Raw genomic sequence first — 17,781 nt, forward strand, 5'->3', positions numbered from 1 at the left:
TTCTGAATGAAAATAAAGTTTGATTAATTGCCCTAGTCCATCGCAGGGCATCACACCCTCACCCAGTCACTTATACTCACCACTGGACAATTTCAGTCACTCACCCAGTCACACACACACTCATACATGTGGGTAATTTCACACACTCACTCAGTCACTAACACTTGTGGACAGTTTCACCTTCAAACATATGTGTTTTCATTCTGTGGCAGGAAACCAAGACAGATGTAGGAAGAACACCACCAAATCCTGAGTAATCTACAGTTATATTAACATCATACTGACATATTGACTTTTCTTAAAACAACATTAAACCACAATAAAATATGAAAATTGTCTTTTGTTCTGCACTGTCAAGAAATTAATGTAGGTGACTGGCATTTTATTACAAGTTACATTCATTTTAAAGTAATGTATACAGGAATATTTACTAATATTCACAATAACATAATATGTGCAGACAATGCCCACACTGTAAAAAATTTCTTGTAAATTTTACAGTAAAATACTGGCAGCAGAGTTCCCAGCCATTTACTGTATTTTTACAGGAACACTACTGTATTTCAAATTTACAGTATATTACTGTAATTGAATAATACAATAATTTACTGTAAATACTGAGATTTACAGTAAAATAGTGTAGCAAACTCGCTGTAAATTTACAGCAATTTTTTACTGTGCATAACTGAAAAATTATTTCCTGGACTGGTAATTTTTCTGGGGTTTATATAGTGTTCCTACTCATCAGTTAATATTACTGCATGAAAACATCATAGCATCTGTTTCACATTTGCTTAAATCTGCCAGTTATTTCAGCCACACAACAGAGAGTCTGCAGCATGACGCAGCACTCACAGCTCTCATATGTCACTCATTCTGATTGACTGGCAACAAGCTTTCATCTTATGACAATATTTTATGCTTGTATTTTGACCAGCATTATGGTCCCAACAGAGATGTGAGTGAATGTGACAGAAAGCAATCTAATGTTCTGTAATGTTCTCATGTATTTTGATCACTTACAGGAAGTAATATCTGACAACAATACTGAGAGTAAAAGAAAAAAAAATTCATAGCCGTGATTGCATGTATTCAGTATGATTATATAAAATGCTACAGCTTAGGGTGACCAGACGTCCTCTTTTACCCGGACATGTCCTCTTTTTTAGACTTAAAAAATGTCCAGGTGGAATTTCACAAATGTCCGGGATTTTGTTTTTTTAGAGCTTACATAGAACTTCGAGAAGCGTTCTGTTCACAAACTAGTCCCGCCCTCCCCTACTCCGATTGGTTCGCTTGAGTGAGAAGGGGGAGTGGTGAAGTAGCCTAAAATCTTCTGATTGCACGGTCTGACTGTAGAGCTACTGTTATTTGTCAATAACCTTCTCTGTAAACATTTAATTGGCCAGCCTGCACGTCAGTAATCGTCCACCACCTACCCCGCCCCCACCCCCCACTACACCCTAGTCCAGCTGCTTTTAAAAATGATTTGTAACAAAAATGTAGAAAACACCAATTCACACGTCAGCACTTAAATGTGGTGACCTCTTTGGGGGAAATGTGTAAAAACATGCAATTTGTTCCATGGAATGTGTTTGGGAGCCCTTCCTTCAGCAGATGAATCTGATGGCTCTAAACTAATCTGTGAGCTTGTTGCAAGTGTTTTCTTTGAAGAGTTTTCAGTTACAAATTGGTGAGAGGCATGAATTTTTTTTTTTTTTTGGCTGTCTGTGTGTAGAATTATATAGAAACATATTAAGTTGTCCAAATAAAATTACTCCCACAAAAGCAGCACACACATTTAATTTTAGTGTGTTTCTTCCTCCCGATTCCTCATCCAACCTTATTCAATTTTAACAAAAGAATATTACATAGGACAGCTTTAAGGTTTTATAGTGATGTTGCCTCGCCGACTTTGTCTTTCTCTGAGTCTCTGTAAGCAAAGCATCTGGGGAAGATGCCAATGTTTCCAGCAGTGTGTCCCTCTAGCCATTCCTCATTTACTGTAAAACAGAAGAACAGCTTTAGAATAGCTATTATTCCTTAGCTTTGCCTGCAGTGTAGAGAACCTATTGTTAGTTATTATTGGGTTTATAAAATATTTTATTAAAATAAAAAAATCATGTTATTCATTTGCTAAAACTTTAAATACATGAAAAGCAATTTGCTTATTTTATTATTAAATAATTATAGGGAGGAACCTAAATCTAAATCTACCTGTGGCAAGTTAAAGGTAGGGTTCAGTGAAAAGAGGTTAGTGCTGGAGCTACTTGGCCAACACTGCTTACAAACACTAGCAGCCAATAGTCACCCAAACCTTACCAATAAATACAGCACTCAGACAATTCAACCAGCTCAAACTACATCCAGATTAATGTGGTTTACTGCACAGTTTACTTGTGAACTGTATTACTAAATAGAACTTCACGGAGTAGTTGAACACAGCTGTCGTCTCAAATTTAGACTTCCATGGATGTACAGGGGTTGGACAATGAAACTGAAACACCTGGTTCACCTGGACTGACCTCCTTTTGAGGCCAATACAGCATCAGTTCATCTTGGGAATGACATATTCATTTCAAAGTGGCTCAATAATATTTAGATGTGGTGACTGTGCAGGCCATGGGAGATGTTCAACTTCACTTTCATGTTCATTAAACCAATCTTTCACCAGTCTTGCTGTGTGTATTGGTGCATTGTCATCCTGATACACGGCAACGCATTCAGGATATAATGTTTGAACCATTGGATGCACATGGTCCTCCAGAATGGTTCGGTAGTCCTTGGCAGTGACAAGCCCATCTAGCACAAGTATTGGGCCAAGGGAATGCCATGATATAGCAGCCCAATCCATCACTGATCCACCCGCATGCTTCACTCTGGGCATGCTACAGTCAGTGTAGTACGCTTCTTTGGGGCTTCTCCACACTGTAACTCTCCCGGATGTGGGGAAAACAGTAAAGGTGGACTCATCAGAGAACAATACATGTTTCACACTGTCCACAGCCCAAGATTTGCGCTCCTTACACCATTGAAACCGACATTTGGCATTGGCATGAGTGACCAAAGGCTTGGCTATAGCAGCCCGGCCGTGTATATTGACCCTGTGGAGCTCCTGACGGACAGTTCTGGTGGAAACAGGAGAGTTGAGGTGCACATTTAATTCTGCCGTGATTTGGGCAGCCGTGGTTCTATGTTTTTTGGATACAATCCGGGTCAGCACCCAAACATCCCTTTCAGACAGCTTCCTCTTGCGTCCACAGTTAATTCTGTTGGATGTGTTTCGTTCTTCTTGGTGGTATGCTGACATTACCCTGGATACCGTGGCTCTTGATACATCACAAAGACTTGCTGTCTTGGTCACAGATGCGCCAGCAAGATGTGCACCAACAATTTGTCCTCTTTTGAACTCTGGTATGTCACCCATAATGTTGTGTGCATTGCAATATTTTGAGCAAAACTGTGCTCTTACCCTCTGCTAATTGAACCTTCACACTCTACTCTTACTGGTGCAATGTGCAATTAATGAAGATTGGCCACCGGGCTGGTCCAATTTAGCCATGACACCTCCCACACTAAAATGACAGGTGTTTCAGTTTCATTGTCCAACCCCTGTAGGTCTTGTTAGCATTTGTATACAAAACTAAGCAAATTATAAAAGCAGACTGTATTAATGGAAACCACAGAAACTGCAAATATAATCTGTAGCATCCGAGTGTTCATGTGGAATGCAGCGCAGCATATTTTATTTTTTACGTTTAGTAACACTGTTCCCTGGATGGTGTGTGTGTTTGTGTGTGTGTGTGTGTGTGTGTGTGTGTGTGTGTGTGTGTGTGTGTATTGAGAGATGTTGCCGGGATACATTTACAGAAAAAGATTAGTGACTATAGAATTTTAGTGTTTGTAAGCAACACAAGGTCCTTGTAGCACCAGCCCTGAACTAAAGTATTAAAACAGAACTGCCTGAAATGTTACATATGTTGGGTATATTCAAGTTTATGTTTGAGAAAATACTGTAGGGATTTTAATTTAAACTTACTTTAAAACAGTAAATTGCTAACTGCTCCTTTTAATGTGTCCCACTGTTTGTAATGTACTAACAGTATATACTAAGGTTTTACTAATAACCTAAAAAGTGCCTATGCCTTTATAGCAATTGTTGCAAGCTACAATAACACAAAGAACATGCTCATTTTTGACATACTTTAAGTCAAATTTACATTTACTGTATGTACCTTCACTGAGGATATCGATGGTGTCCCCTTCACCGAACTCCAGGTCCTCGGGCCCCTGTGCCGTATAGTCGTACAGTGCCACCATCTGGTAGAGAATAGTCCTGTTGGCCAGAGGATCCTCGGCCTGTGGGGTGAGATTGGCAAAGGTGTATAGTTTGTACATAATTGGACAGTGTTTATAACAACAGCCCTGTACTACAGCACAGTAGTTTTGAAATGACATAGTGATCATGAGGTTAAGCTGCAGGATGTCCACTTAAATAAGGTATTTAAATGTACACTGATTATCTACTTCATTAGAAATTATTCCCTTTAATTCAGGATGATTTATAATTTCTACCAAGCTTTCTGTGACTGTACAAAAGAAGATCCATGCTGCTCTTATTGTTGCATGCACTGCACTAATTAGATTCTCAGCAAATCTCACATTGTAGAGGATAATTTACTGGTTTATTCTACTAACAAAGTTTTTTTTTTTTTAAGGAGACTGAAGTCCGAAGCATTTATAAGAATTTGTGTGCTTGCTCAAATGGAAGTTTAATTTTATATTTATGCAGGTCATTTTCATTTCCACAGCTCTGGGATAGAAGATAAGCCACAATTGATCATTTCAATGCCAAAGGGTCCAATGAGTACCTGACACCACAGAGTGGCCCGGCCAGACTCTGCCACTTCACTGAGGTACCGCAGACATCCCTCCCCCTCCAGAGGCTTCAGGACCGAAGAGTCACGTTGCTTGTGTCTGATAGAGGCAGCAGACAAAAGGACAAAAGTGAGACATTTATCCAGTATCCTAAAAAAAAAAGATTTTTAAACGGTGATGGAGAAAAAGCAGGTTGTCAGGTCGGCAGCATTACCTTAGGCGAATGTGTGCAGCAGGCTGTCCTAATTTCTGAGACACTCTCTTTTGCAGCTCCCAAGATGGTGTGTCTAGTGGGACTCTGAGAGCCACAGTGTATGTGTAGTGCACTTTAACTATGACTGAATCCGCACCATCAGTCTGAATAAAGGAAGAAACAGAAATATGGGAGACATGTTTAGCATACACACTAAGGAACAATAGTGCTGTGCGAAAGTCAGAGACCACCTCTTTGTATCATTCATTCATTCATTCATTGTGTGTAACCGCTTATCAAATTCAGGGTCGCAGTGGGTCCAGAGCCTACCCAGAATCACTGGGCACAAGGCAGGAACACACACTGGAGGGGGCGCCAGTCCTTCACAGGGCGACACACACACACAAACACCTACGGACACTTTTGAGTCACCAATCCACCTGCCAATGTGTGTTTTTGGACCCTGGGAGGAAACCAGAGCATTTGGAGGAAACCTACACTGACACAGGGAGAACACACCAAACTCCTCACAGACCAGCCACCATGCCGCCACTGTTTGTATCATTTGAATTGCAAATAGCCATTAAGTATAACTTAATCATGAACAGAAAATATTGCTTTGTTTATGAAGATATTATATATAAGATGGTCCACATAAAGCAGTATTGCAATTCCTACACAAAATGGTAAAAAAAAGCTAGACATTTGAACTGGAATGATTTTCTTGTCTTAAATGAGTGTACTGATTCATATCAATCCACAAAGAAATGCTTTTCTATGATTGGACAGGATGCTCACACCACACTGTAAAACTGCTCTGATTGGTTAGAGGTCTTGCATATTGTAGCTATCTCTCTGATATCCATATAGGGCAAAAATAATGACAACAACTTACAAACAATATGTCACGATGCCTTATGCCATGCAAATAAAAATGGCAGTACTGAGACGTATAAGATATTTGGTGAACTGGACTCAACCATTCAGTTTATATTTTTATCTGCCTTCTTTTTTTCTCCAGTGGGCTTTGGCTCTGACTGAATCAGGCCATTTCAAAGTGCTATTCAAATGCACCACTCCAAGCAGGAGTCACCCAAAGCATTTTATCTCCCCCGGATCAGCCGACACCAGCGCCTGGATTAATCATACACACATTCTATTTTCATAAGCACAAATGGGTGAGAGCTTTAACTTTGAGAGTAACTTTCTGAGACAAGTGTAAACACTATGCCCAATGTTCTGTGGCAGTACACACTACAGATCAAACGTGATCTAGCATGTGAAGTCATTTTTACCTACTCTTATTAGACTCTATTTTATATTTACTTATATTTTGAGTCACCTCATGGACAGGGCAGCACCTGCTATCCTGATGTTTGACTGAATAATAACAATAATTGTTGTAATTATTGAATAATTTGGGTGACTGTCTGTGAGGAGTTTGGTGTGTTCTCCCTGTGTCTGCATGGGTTTCCTCCGGGTGCTCTGGTTTCCTCCCACAGTCCAAAAACACACGTTGGTAGGTGGATTAGCGACTCAAATGACACGTTGGTAGGTGGATTAGCGACTCAAATGTATCCAGAGGGGTATGTGCATGTGTGTGTGTATGTGTGGGTGTGTGTGTTTCTCCTTGTTAAGGAGTGGTGCTCCAGGGTGCGTTCCTGCCTTGCGCCCAGTGATTCCGAGTAGGCTCCGGACTAGATAAGCGGTTACATACAATGATTGAATGGACTGGTCCAAAATGCAGCTGCAAGGCTTTTGACCGGTACTAAGAAAAGGGAGAGAACTACCCCTGTGTTGGCGTCGTTGCACTGGCTACCAGTGAGATACAGAGTTAAATCTAAAGTGTTACTGTTTGTTTTTAAAGTTCTCCATGGCCTGCCTTCGACATATATTTTGGATCTTCTTTGTCTTCGATCTACCCCACGTGCCCTACGCTCCTCTAACCAACTGCTTTTAGACACCCCTCGTTCTCAGTTGAGGTTCAAAGGAGATCGGGAATTTGCTGTAGCCACTTTGGAACAGTCTCCCACTCTTCATAAAGCAATCCCCTACAGTAGTAACTTTTAAGTCCAATTTGAAATCCTATTTATTTTCTCTGATGTTTGTGTCGTTTTAAATTATTTCAGCCATTTGTTCTGCGTTGGTTGATGTTGTCTTGCCATCAGCATTTTCTCCACAATGTTTTATTGTTAGATTCTTTTATTTGTTTTATTTCTTGTATATGTATGTTGCACTTTGGCCGACATTCACTGTTTAATGTGCTATATAAATAAATATGACTTGACTTGACTTGACTTGAATAAGTGCTTTATGCTTTTATTATAATCCCTTCCTTATAAATTGTGCACAGAGCTTGCTTCATCCATCCATGCATGCATCCATCCAACAATATAACTTTTACTTAAAACGTCTAGCAATAGCAGAGTCAAAAATACCCATTAGAACCTAAAGTGTGTCGAAGCGTTAGCTAAAATGGAAGGATTAGATTTGTGTCAGTCTGTCTCTGTCGTTTGTTTTCTGTTTGTATTATGATCAAATGCAATGCAAATAAGGTGTAGGCTTAACCTGTAGGCTGTAGTCAAAAGATAGCATTTATTTCTGGACTCTGGGTGAGTCCTGTAGTGTGGAGGCTGGCCTCACCTGCTCTGCAGGGCTCTGGGGTGTGATGGGGTGTTGTGTAGGAGGGCTGCTTTGAGTGACAGAGTTATAAGAAGGAGGTAACTCTATAGAAACGAGCACATACAAAAATAGAATTAGTAAGAGTTAACCATGGATGTTCACAACCAGCATTCCTCAGCCATAGATTAATTAAAATGCTTGTTCTAACCCTCACCTCCTGATCCACTGGGCTAATATTGTTATGCAGAAACATTTTATTATTCAGCATGCGCTCAGAGAAAATGTACAGGAACATTTATATTCAACAAAAGCTACAAGCAAAAGTACAACAGTAGTCTTAGGGTCTAATTGCTATCTCAAGCATACCCTACATGAGTATTTGCCTGCAGGGTATTTTCAGTGCTGCTGTGACCTCTGTAAACTACTGTTTACTGATAGTGGAAGAAGTTACGCAATAAGGGTAGCAATGGATTTATGCAAAATTCTCAATTTCATGGCTGCCTTTTAAATGAGGTGAAAACTGTCCTTGTTTTCAAACAAACAAACTGGAATATGACAACCTATTGCGCAAGCAACATTCACTTTCAAGAGTTATAAATGGCTTCTACTTGTAATTACTCTGTGGCTAGCATCTGATGTGTGTCTCAGAGTGATTAGCCCTGTTTCTGGTTGGTTGAGTATGATGTAATTGTGCTTTAAGTCTGTGCTGTACCTGGGGGAGGAGTAAAAGCAGCCTGAGGGCGAGTGGGCGGCCTGAGGCTGGGCGGCAGAGGAATCCCACTGGGCACACTCTGCAGAGGACATGCAAGACAAGAGTGCTGAGTTTATCACAGCTGCTCATAAATTACTTGGTCTTACAATAATACTGTTCCAACAGAAAGAAACATGGAAAAAGTGGCGTCATTGAAAAGGCTCTTAAATACATTCACCTCCAGACTCAGGGAACAATTTATCTCCAATTCATTATCAGTTAAATCATAAAACCTTTGGCTTGTCACAAATCATAAAGCACTTGGCTTGTAGAAAACCAGGACAATCCAATCTTCAAAATAAAGGTGCTAAAATGCCACAGAGGAACCATGCATGCTGTATCAGGGTTTCTAAAATCATTAGGCCCAAGCACTTTCAGGTGTTCCCTTAGCCAATACCACTATTCATTCATTCATTCATTATCTGTAACCACTTATCCAGTTCAGGGCCTCAGTGGGTCCGGAGCCTACCCAGAATCACTGGGCGCAAAGGCAGGAATACACTCTGGAGAGGGCAGAAGTCCTTCACAGGGTGACACAAACACACATTCACTCAAACCTACGGACACTTTTGAGTCGCCAATCCACCTACCAACGTGTGTTTTTGGACTGTGGGAGGAAACCGGAGCACCTGGAGGAAACCCACACGGACACGGGGAGAACACATCAACTCCTCACAGACCAATACTACTACTGACTCTGTACAAAACAAATTGGCCTGTTTTGTTGCCTTGACTCAAGAGACTTTTTTAATAATCAATGTGAGTGAAATGGCTGGAAAAAACATTGCAGAAACATTTTGCTTTATTTGCAGTAATGCGTGATATAAACTAAGCTCAGGTTAGCCTAATCAGTTTAGATTTCATGTCATTGGAACACACTGGGTGGCACAGTGACACAGCAGGTGTCGCAGTCACAAAGCTCCAGGGACCTGGTCTGTGAAGAATTTGGTGTGTTCTCCCCGTGTCCATGTGGGTTTCTTCCAGATGCTACAGGTTTCTTCCCACAGTCCACAAACACGTTGGAAGGTGGATTGGCAACTCAAAAGTGTCTGTAGGTGTGAGTTTGTGAGTGTATGTTGCCCTGTGAAGGACTGGCGCCCCCTCCAGTATGTGTTCCTGCCTAGCGCCCAGTGATTCCGGGAAGGCTCCGGACCCACCGCAACCCTGAACGATTGAATGAATGAATGGAACACACTGTATATTGTGAGGTTAGGGGCTGGAACCCCTGGTATAGCATTGCTTCATGGAACCCTTCTACCTTTATGTTTAAGAGTTTATCCTTATCTGGGTACATTGAACTTCTCTATGTCTCAGTGCTTTTCTGTTCCTAGAAACTAACACACAACTTTCAGCAAAAGTAATCTTCATTCAACTTTCATGTTTTTGGAGAAACCACAAGTTAAACTGTATTCTGACACATAACTGTGCGGTTTCCAAAGCAAGTGTGTATTTTAAGCTCCAGAAAGGGAGAGAAAGTGGGGTATAATGCAGTAGGATGAGCCATAATGAAATGTTATTCTACCATGCAACAAAGGCCCTCAGGTAACGTGGAGCAGCATAATAAACCAGGAATACAAATGAGGGGGGAAAAACACCCAAAGTATATGGAGCACACACTTACGCCTTTTTTCTTTTTGCCTTTGGTCTGTTTTGTCACTGGTTCAAGCAGGAAACTGGGAAGCAGGCCTCTCTAAAGAGCAGAAAGAAAGCAGGACAAAGAGAGAAGCATACATAAGCAATGGGCACTTCTGTGTGTGTATCAGTGAGTCACACAGGAGTGAGTCATGGTGTACTGGAAGTCTACTGAATGGCACACCTGACCATTGCAGATCACTGTAGTCAGTCCATCCCTGTCCTCTTCACTGAAGACAAAGACATGTGCTCTGGCTGGAACGGTCAGCTCCCCTGGCCCCCTGGCCATGTACGCACTCTTTACACACATGTAGCGTGAGTCCCTGAACAGTACACACAGTTAAACAACACACACACTAACATTTACACTCTATGCAAATTATGAAATATTTCTTCCTATTTTAATAAAAAATGTATTCTGATTTTAATCTATTGTACAGATTTTGTACAGAAGTCATTTGTAGCGCAAATAAAATGGTTACATTTTTATATTTTGGAATTTAGCATTGCAGCTGAACTATGTACAACATGCAGATTTCTAAACCAGAAGAGTGCAGGTCCTCTACAGACCAATCAGTGTCAAGTATGGGGTGACGCAGACGCAGAGGATGATGACAGGACATAGGTATCATTCTTTAGTGCACTCACTAAACTTCAGTGTGAAACCAAATCCTACCGTGTCAAATGTATGCAATGTAACAAAACATGAAACCTTAGTCTGGATTTTTACATGTGTTTTTATAAAAGCTGCATACAAACATGCCCAGTCTGGAGCTAAATAAATATCCATAGCTTAAAAATTGTGGGGAGAGTTAGCGGACAATAATCCAACAGAAAAATAATAAAAAGAATATGGAAAAATAATAAACATCAGATGCTTTGCAATGTGTAACTATAATGAAGGATGTACACTGCAGGTGCTTTGTTTGGTTAGTATACTTACTGGCCTTCCTCAACCTTTGGCTCATAATATCCCGGTTTCTGCATAAACAAACAGTCAGAGAGGTCAAACACTTCAGACAAAGAACCTGTGAGGCCAAGGCTAGATTTTAGCAGTAAAACTCAATTCAGATTGGCTTCAATTTCTTTCTGATTTTACACGGATTTAATTATGAATGCCCTTTTTTAAATACCAGTGGAGAACAAAAAGGCAAAAAAATTCTAATTAAATCTTACTATACATATATATATATATGATCTGCTATGTGTCTCATCTGTTCAATGATTTCAGACTGGTCTAAAGCAGTGACCATACCTGTGGTCTAAGAGGTTCAAAGCCTCCAAAGTCATCATGTGGAATTTCAGAAATAATGACCTGTAAACGGAGGTGATCAGATATGACATTTATTGACGTTATACTTGTTATTGACATTATATTGTTATCTCAATAAATCAGGATAAACTCCTGGGTAATAACAGTGCTTCCAGAAAAATACTAGAGATATAGAGGTCATGGTTATTAAGTAGTGCCTGCAATTGTGGTTTGCTGTAAACATAATCCATTATGATTTGTGAAGTACATCATGGGGTGTCGTTATTAAGGTTATTGTTATTGCTAGATTCAGTACGTCTGAGGGAAATTACCTCTGATTTGCCCAGAAAGTCTCTTGGCTGAATCTCCTCTACCTCCTGTTTTCTGGGGCGAAACACTGTTCCCTCTGGGACAAAGAGAGGGTCAATCACCTCCTTCCTCTAAATATTCAAAACAGACATTTTTTTAAATATTTATTATTATCCACTAAATATGTAGCTTTTGGCCAGCAACAAGACCTCTTCATCTTTATATGCAGCTTCTCAGTTTCCCAAGCCGTGCTATATTAAGCAGCTTGAAAATAGACTAAGAAAGAAATAAGGAATAAAAAAGTACACTCATGGGTTTATTTCATAGTTGGGTATTGGTCAATATCATTTATAATGTGAAGGTCAAATCACCTTAAATCAAAAAAGAAAAAAACTTTAAAAAGAGAGGAGAGAGTACGAGGAAAAGGAGAACAAGACAAAAAAGAAGAAAAAGTAGAAGATAATGAAGAGTACAAGGAGGTGTAAAGAAGGAAATAAATAGATGACAGTGAAGAAAAAGAAGAAGACAAAAGAAAAAAGTAAGTAGTTAAGGGAAGCCGATAACTACAAAAAAATGGAAGTAGAAGAAGACAAAACAATGGCAAAGAAAGACAAAGAAAATAAAATTAGACAATGAAGAGGACCAGGAGGAGGAGAAGAAGGTTATAAAGAAGACAAAGACATGTTCATTGCCTAGGTCCATGCGATTCCTGTTTGAGTGAATGAGTGTATTATGTTGTTAAACAATAAACAGACAACGGTTTGTTCATTTCTCTGGAAGTGAATGATGTTCATAAAGAGTTATAGGGACATTTAGTGTGAGTGTCTTACTGCTATACTGTCCATGGCCAGGTCCACCTGTGCCCCCCGTCCTCCTCTCTCCTGTGAAGCAGCCAGCAGGATTTCTCCAGCTTTCTCCCACTGCCCCATTCTACACTGCACTGCTGCTGTGTTATACAGGACCTGTTAGAAAACAGCCAGCACATATTAAAACTCACTCGTTATCTCTTTGTAATAACAGTACGTGGAGCTTGTCACGCCTCAGGACAGTAGTGTGTGTGTGTGTGTGTTTCATGGTGACATCATCAGACCTCTTTTCAACAAAGGACTATTTCCTTTCACTGGAAACTCCACTCCTTAGGCACAAGGAAGAAGGAAGTACACTACTGGTATTAAACTATAAATCGCACAATTCAATACATTCTCACTGTGGTTCTTTTTTTTTTTTTTTAAATAAATATTCAGTGCAGAACTATACAAAATGTTTGCACACATTCAAACACATACTTCCACACCCTTCGTCTCAAGTTGTTCCACAAGTCTGAGGTGAGGAAAGCTCGACCTTGCCGGTGAGGAATGTGTGATATGTCTAATCTTCACTATGAGCTGCATTTGTCATTCTGAAGTTTTCCCTCTATCCTCTTAAAGGAATACACCAGAATATATATATATATATATATTTATATTTTCAAAACTTTATGTGCTGCATCTGTGATACAGAGTCTTTCATAGTGGATGTCATTGCATTAGTTTAAAAAAAGGTTATTATTAATACCTCCCTCCAAAAATGTACTGTATACATTTACTGTTTTAGCATTATACCTTTGTAATGATTATATAAACACATGTGTAGGTGTAGGTTCACAGGTGGTATGGTACTGTGAATGAAATGGCTCCTATCAGCTCCACTGTAAAGAAATCTGAGGGAGCAAGTCTGTCTCCAATGAACAATTACACCCTCAATTGACTGATGAATTGGTGAAATTCCTCTCAGAGACATTGCTGAAAGGCTGGGGAGCAGGTGAATCCTTCACTGCCATAAACACAATGATAGTGCTAACATAATGAAACCGAGGGAATGTGAGCAATTTCCTTCAAAGTTCAAGGCAAAGGGGAACTAGCACCGAGAAGTGTCTGCATGTGGGTGGAGTCAATGGCTGTTAATTAATTACAAATTATTTACAGATTAATGTAGTACGTACTGAATACTGCTCTGCTCTGAACATTGTAATGGCATTCATTTTTCTTATACCAGTTAAAGGTCAGCTGCCTCTTTAGAGTGTGCGAGCATTAAATGATGGATGAACCGATGGAAAATGCTTCAGAAATTCTAAGGTATTAATGCCTTTAATTTAACTGAATTAATTTCCTGCAAAAGCTGCCATTATGAAGACATTATATATATATATATATAAAACAGAAAGACATATAATAGTGGCAGTTTTTATGTTCAACCAAGTCTTACATGGTTATTAAGAGTCCATATTTGGCTATATCTTATTATCAAATATGGGAACTCCTCGTTTATCCTCCATATACCACTGAACGGTCATATGTCTAATTTAAACAGAATTAGGACAAGTAAGTAAGGGTAGTGGTTTCTGATTTCGCACAGTACTGTGTATTTGCGTATGAAATACCTGCCAACTGTAGAGCTTATACCGCAGTCCTATCTGTTTGTAGTCAATAACAGCATTTTCTCTCATGTGCTTCTGTGCCCAAATGCAGTCACCTAGAGCCTCGTTCAGTCTGAGAGAGGGAGAGAGAGAGAGAGAGAGAGAGAGAGAGAGAGAGAGAGAGAGAGAGAGAGAGAGAGAGAGAGAGAGAGAGAGAGAGAGAGAGAAATTGTTGAAAAACATTGATATATGTCTGGTCTCTTCTAATGGGCTTACATTCTCATGAACAAATTGCATGACAATAGCTTTCTGACCTGTCTGCCATCATGTGCACAGCAGCCCTTTGAAAGAAGCCCACAGCCAGTCTCTCATCCTTAGCAATGACCTGATCTAGAGACTAAAACAGATTTTAAAAAATAATAATAAATAAAATAAAACAACCCAGACATTTACAACTATGTCATCTGGTGCAAATCACTGTGTCTTTACAGTTAACAAAACAAAAACGTCTGATAATAAATGTAATGTATGAAGACAGATTGTCAGTGTGTTTAATACAAACAAGCACAAAGGTGTTAAACCAAGAATGAACCGATAAAAATCTAAGGGAACATTTATGTCCCTTTCTCTGTGTTGTTGATCCTTTTGTTGTGATGTTAGAACATTGTAATACATACACACACAGTCTAAAATGACAACAACTTACTAGGGAAGGAGGATGAGATACTAAGGCACAGGAATGAGATACGTCAGAACTGGTGGGGTACGGAAATGAATGAATGAATGAAGCTGGTGAGGCAAAGGAATTACTTTAAGCCATTAATTCTCATGTCTAACTTAGCCATGGACATATATAAGGAATCATATTCACACACAAGGAAGTATGGAGAAGAAAGCCAGTCATTATTTAGGCCACACTTGCTGTGAATACCAGAGAAGACACTTCATGAACATGAGCTGAGTGTTGTAGAATGTACCTAAGTATTAATAACTAGCTAAAAACGAAAGCTGTTGTATGTGTTTGGGGGCTTACCTTAATGGCTGGGTTGAGTTGTCCCAGGGCAATGTAGACAGAAGAGGTGACAAACAGTGTGCGTGAAGTGGGTTCAGAGATCTGGTTAAGTTTAGCCAGAGCACCCTGCCAGTCACGGTTATCCACTGCCCGCACAGCCTCATCCCACAAACGGATCAGCTCCGTATACAGCATCACTCTCTGTATCTCTGACAACAAACACACCTCAGTCAATGTCACAAACTGATTAGAGAGAAGAAACTGTAGCAATGAAGAATTTGTACAGAAGGGTTAACCACAGTAATACTACACAAAATAAAGTGTACTTTATGTTTAAGACCCAGCGGTGCAGAAACTGTAAAATAAACTGTACAAACAATAACAATGTAATCAGTCCAGAAAGTGTGCATAAGCAGTTCCTATTAATAATAAAAAAACAGTAACAAATTTTGTCTAAGAGGAAAACAGTGGTATCATTGGTGGCAAGTAAAGAAATATTAAGCAAAATAGATTACATCTAATTAAAGTAAATTTACTGATAAATAAGTATAAAAATGAAGCAAAGTGATATTGAACATTATATATTTTTTTATTAATAATTCAGTCCCTACAGGAAAAAAAAACAAAGAAAGAAAGGAATAAACCTAACTCCAGTCTGACAATCTAATTAAACATCAAGAAAGCTAAAGCAAGTTAAACAGGCTTTGTAACTTTTTTAAATGGAAACTTAATATGCTTAGATTACCAATGATTAAAGTAAATCAATGAACAATGGAACAAATCTCTACTCACCACTGCACCACAACACACAGAGGAACAGAGAAGTTTCCTGAAGTGAAGACGAGTGAGAGAACCTGGAGCAGGTGTCTTATGTCTGAAGTGTGGACAGCTCTCTCTCTCCAGCACACAGCAAGGCAACCAGGAAACTACCTGAGAGAGAGAGAGAGAGAGAGAGAGAGAGAGAGAGAGAGAGAGAGAGAGAGAGAGAGAGAGAGGCTATCAGATCAGGAAACTCCCAGAGAAAGAGAACAGTGGAGAGAAAATACTTGTTAAACTGTGAGCACAGCACGTACACAACACAAACTGAGAGAGGTTATTGTCTCATAAGAATAAAGACACTCCCCACTGCTGTCTCAACCAGTAAAGGTTAAGCTCATGCCTAGACACTTGTTTCTGTTAAGGCCAGAGAACACTACCCTGTATTGTAATGTTGAAGATTCTAATAGTCCATTATATTTTTACACTGCTCAGATGGAATGCTGAAATAAATGAAGCAGAGTGAATGGGAAAATCATTCTAAAAGACTAGGAACAGGAGAATGGATGGGGAGCTTCCTTGAACTGTGTCAATGTTTCTTCTTTCATCTTTATCACATTTTTTTCTTCATTTGTTGCTTTTCCCGTATTTATTTATGTTTTATCATATCTTTATCCTCTGTGAGATTCTGTTGATTTCTGTATGAATGAGACTCATATCAGTCTCATGCCTATAAAGGACATCTGAATCAATATTAGGAAATAGTTCTACAACACTGAACAGTGAGATAACTTTCTGGAACAGTGGGAAAGGTAGGAGAACAATGTGAAAACAGAGATCATTCTTAACCTGTAGTCCAGCTGTTGCTCTGAATATTTTGTTTGCCCCTTTCACCTTGTTCTTCAATGGTTAGGACCCCCACAGAAACACAGACAGCAGAAATGATTTGGGATTTGAATCATACACATTGCTTCTGTGACACTGACGTGGTGGTGGTGTTTTAGTGTTGTGCTGGTACAGGTGGATCAGACACAGCAGCACTGCTGGTTTTTCAAATCCTCAGTGTCACTGCTGGACTAAGGATAATCCTTTCATTCATTCATTCATTCATTTAGAGTGACCAGACGTCCTTTTACCCGGACATGTCCTCTTTTTTAGACTTAAAAAAATGTCTGGGTGGAATTTCACAAACGTCTGGGATTTTGTTTTTCTAGAGCTTACACAGGATTTTGAGCGTTTCGTTCACAAACTAGTCCCGCCCTCCCCTACTCCGATTGGTTCACTTGAGTGAGAAGGGGGAGTGGTGAAGTAGCCTAAAATCTTCTGATTGGACGGTCTGACTGTAGAGCTACCGTTATTGGTCATAACCTTCTCTGTAAACATTTTAATTGGTCAGTCTGCACGTCAGTAGTCCTTGTTTACGTCAGGCAAAGCTCATGTACCTACCTTCATCTCAAGCAGCTATGCTGAAACGTAAATGTAAGTTCTCCGATGGATTAAAAAAGGAAATTCCCATGTGTAGCAAATAAAGGTGTAAAGGACCTAAAAGCACAAATAGGTTCAGCTAAGCATACAACGGCAGCGAGACGTGTCCTCTTTTTCACCCTCTCAGATCTGGTCACCCTAATTCATTATCTGTAACCACTTATCCAGTTCAGGGTCGCGGTGGGTCCCTGGACCTGGGGACCTGGAATCATTGGGCGCAGCGCGGGAATACACCCTGGAGGGGGCGCCAGTACTTCATAAGGCACTAAGGATAATCCACCAACCAAAATATATCCAGCCAACAGTGACCACTGATGATGGTCTAGAGGATGACCAACTGAGAATAAATTAGCTACTGTCTCTGACTTTTTATTGTCTCTGATTTGTGGACCAGTAAAGTAGACAGCAATTTAATTATTATTATTATTATTATTATTATTATTATTATTATTATTATTATTATTATTTTAAATCGGATGAGAACATGTCATAATAA

The 17,781-nt window shown here is 39.7% G+C and overlaps 1 protein-coding gene across 2 annotated transcripts; it reads right to left on the reverse strand.

Moving 5' to 3' along the window:
- Window positions 1-1,477: 1,477 nt before the first annotated feature.
- LOC136677486 (neutrophil cytosol factor 2-like) lies at window positions 1,478-15,959 on the reverse strand. 2 transcript variants are annotated; one of them, XM_066655046.1, is made up of 16 exons: window positions 15,837-15,959; window positions 15,066-15,253; window positions 14,347-14,429; window positions 14,057-14,165; window positions 12,468-12,599; window positions 11,661-11,768; window positions 11,332-11,391; window positions 11,020-11,057; window positions 10,261-10,399; window positions 10,066-10,134; window positions 8,406-8,484; window positions 7,715-7,797; window positions 5,093-5,235; window positions 4,872-4,977; window positions 4,236-4,359; window positions 1,478-2,003 (listed from the first exon to the last, which is right to left on the reverse strand). In XM_066655046.1, exons 2-16 carry the CDS (start codon window positions 15,237-15,239, stop codon window positions 1,891-1,893), a joined length of 1,560 nt encoding a protein of 519 aa, XP_066511143.1. In that variant the 5' UTR covers window positions 15,240-15,253; window positions 15,837-15,959; the 3' UTR covers window positions 1,478-1,890. The 2 variants fall into 2 exon arrangements, with proteins under 2 accessions (XP_066511143.1, XP_066511144.1); XM_066655047.1 differs by lacking the exons at window positions 7,715-7,797; window positions 8,406-8,484.
- Window positions 15,960-17,781: the final 1,822 nt, after the last annotated feature.

This window comes from Hoplias malabaricus, chromosome X2 (assembly GCF_029633855.1).
Source record: "Hoplias malabaricus isolate fHopMal1 chromosome X2, fHopMal1.hap1, whole genome shotgun sequence".
Lineage (NCBI taxonomy): Eukaryota > Metazoa > Chordata > Actinopteri > Characiformes > Erythrinidae > Hoplias > Hoplias malabaricus.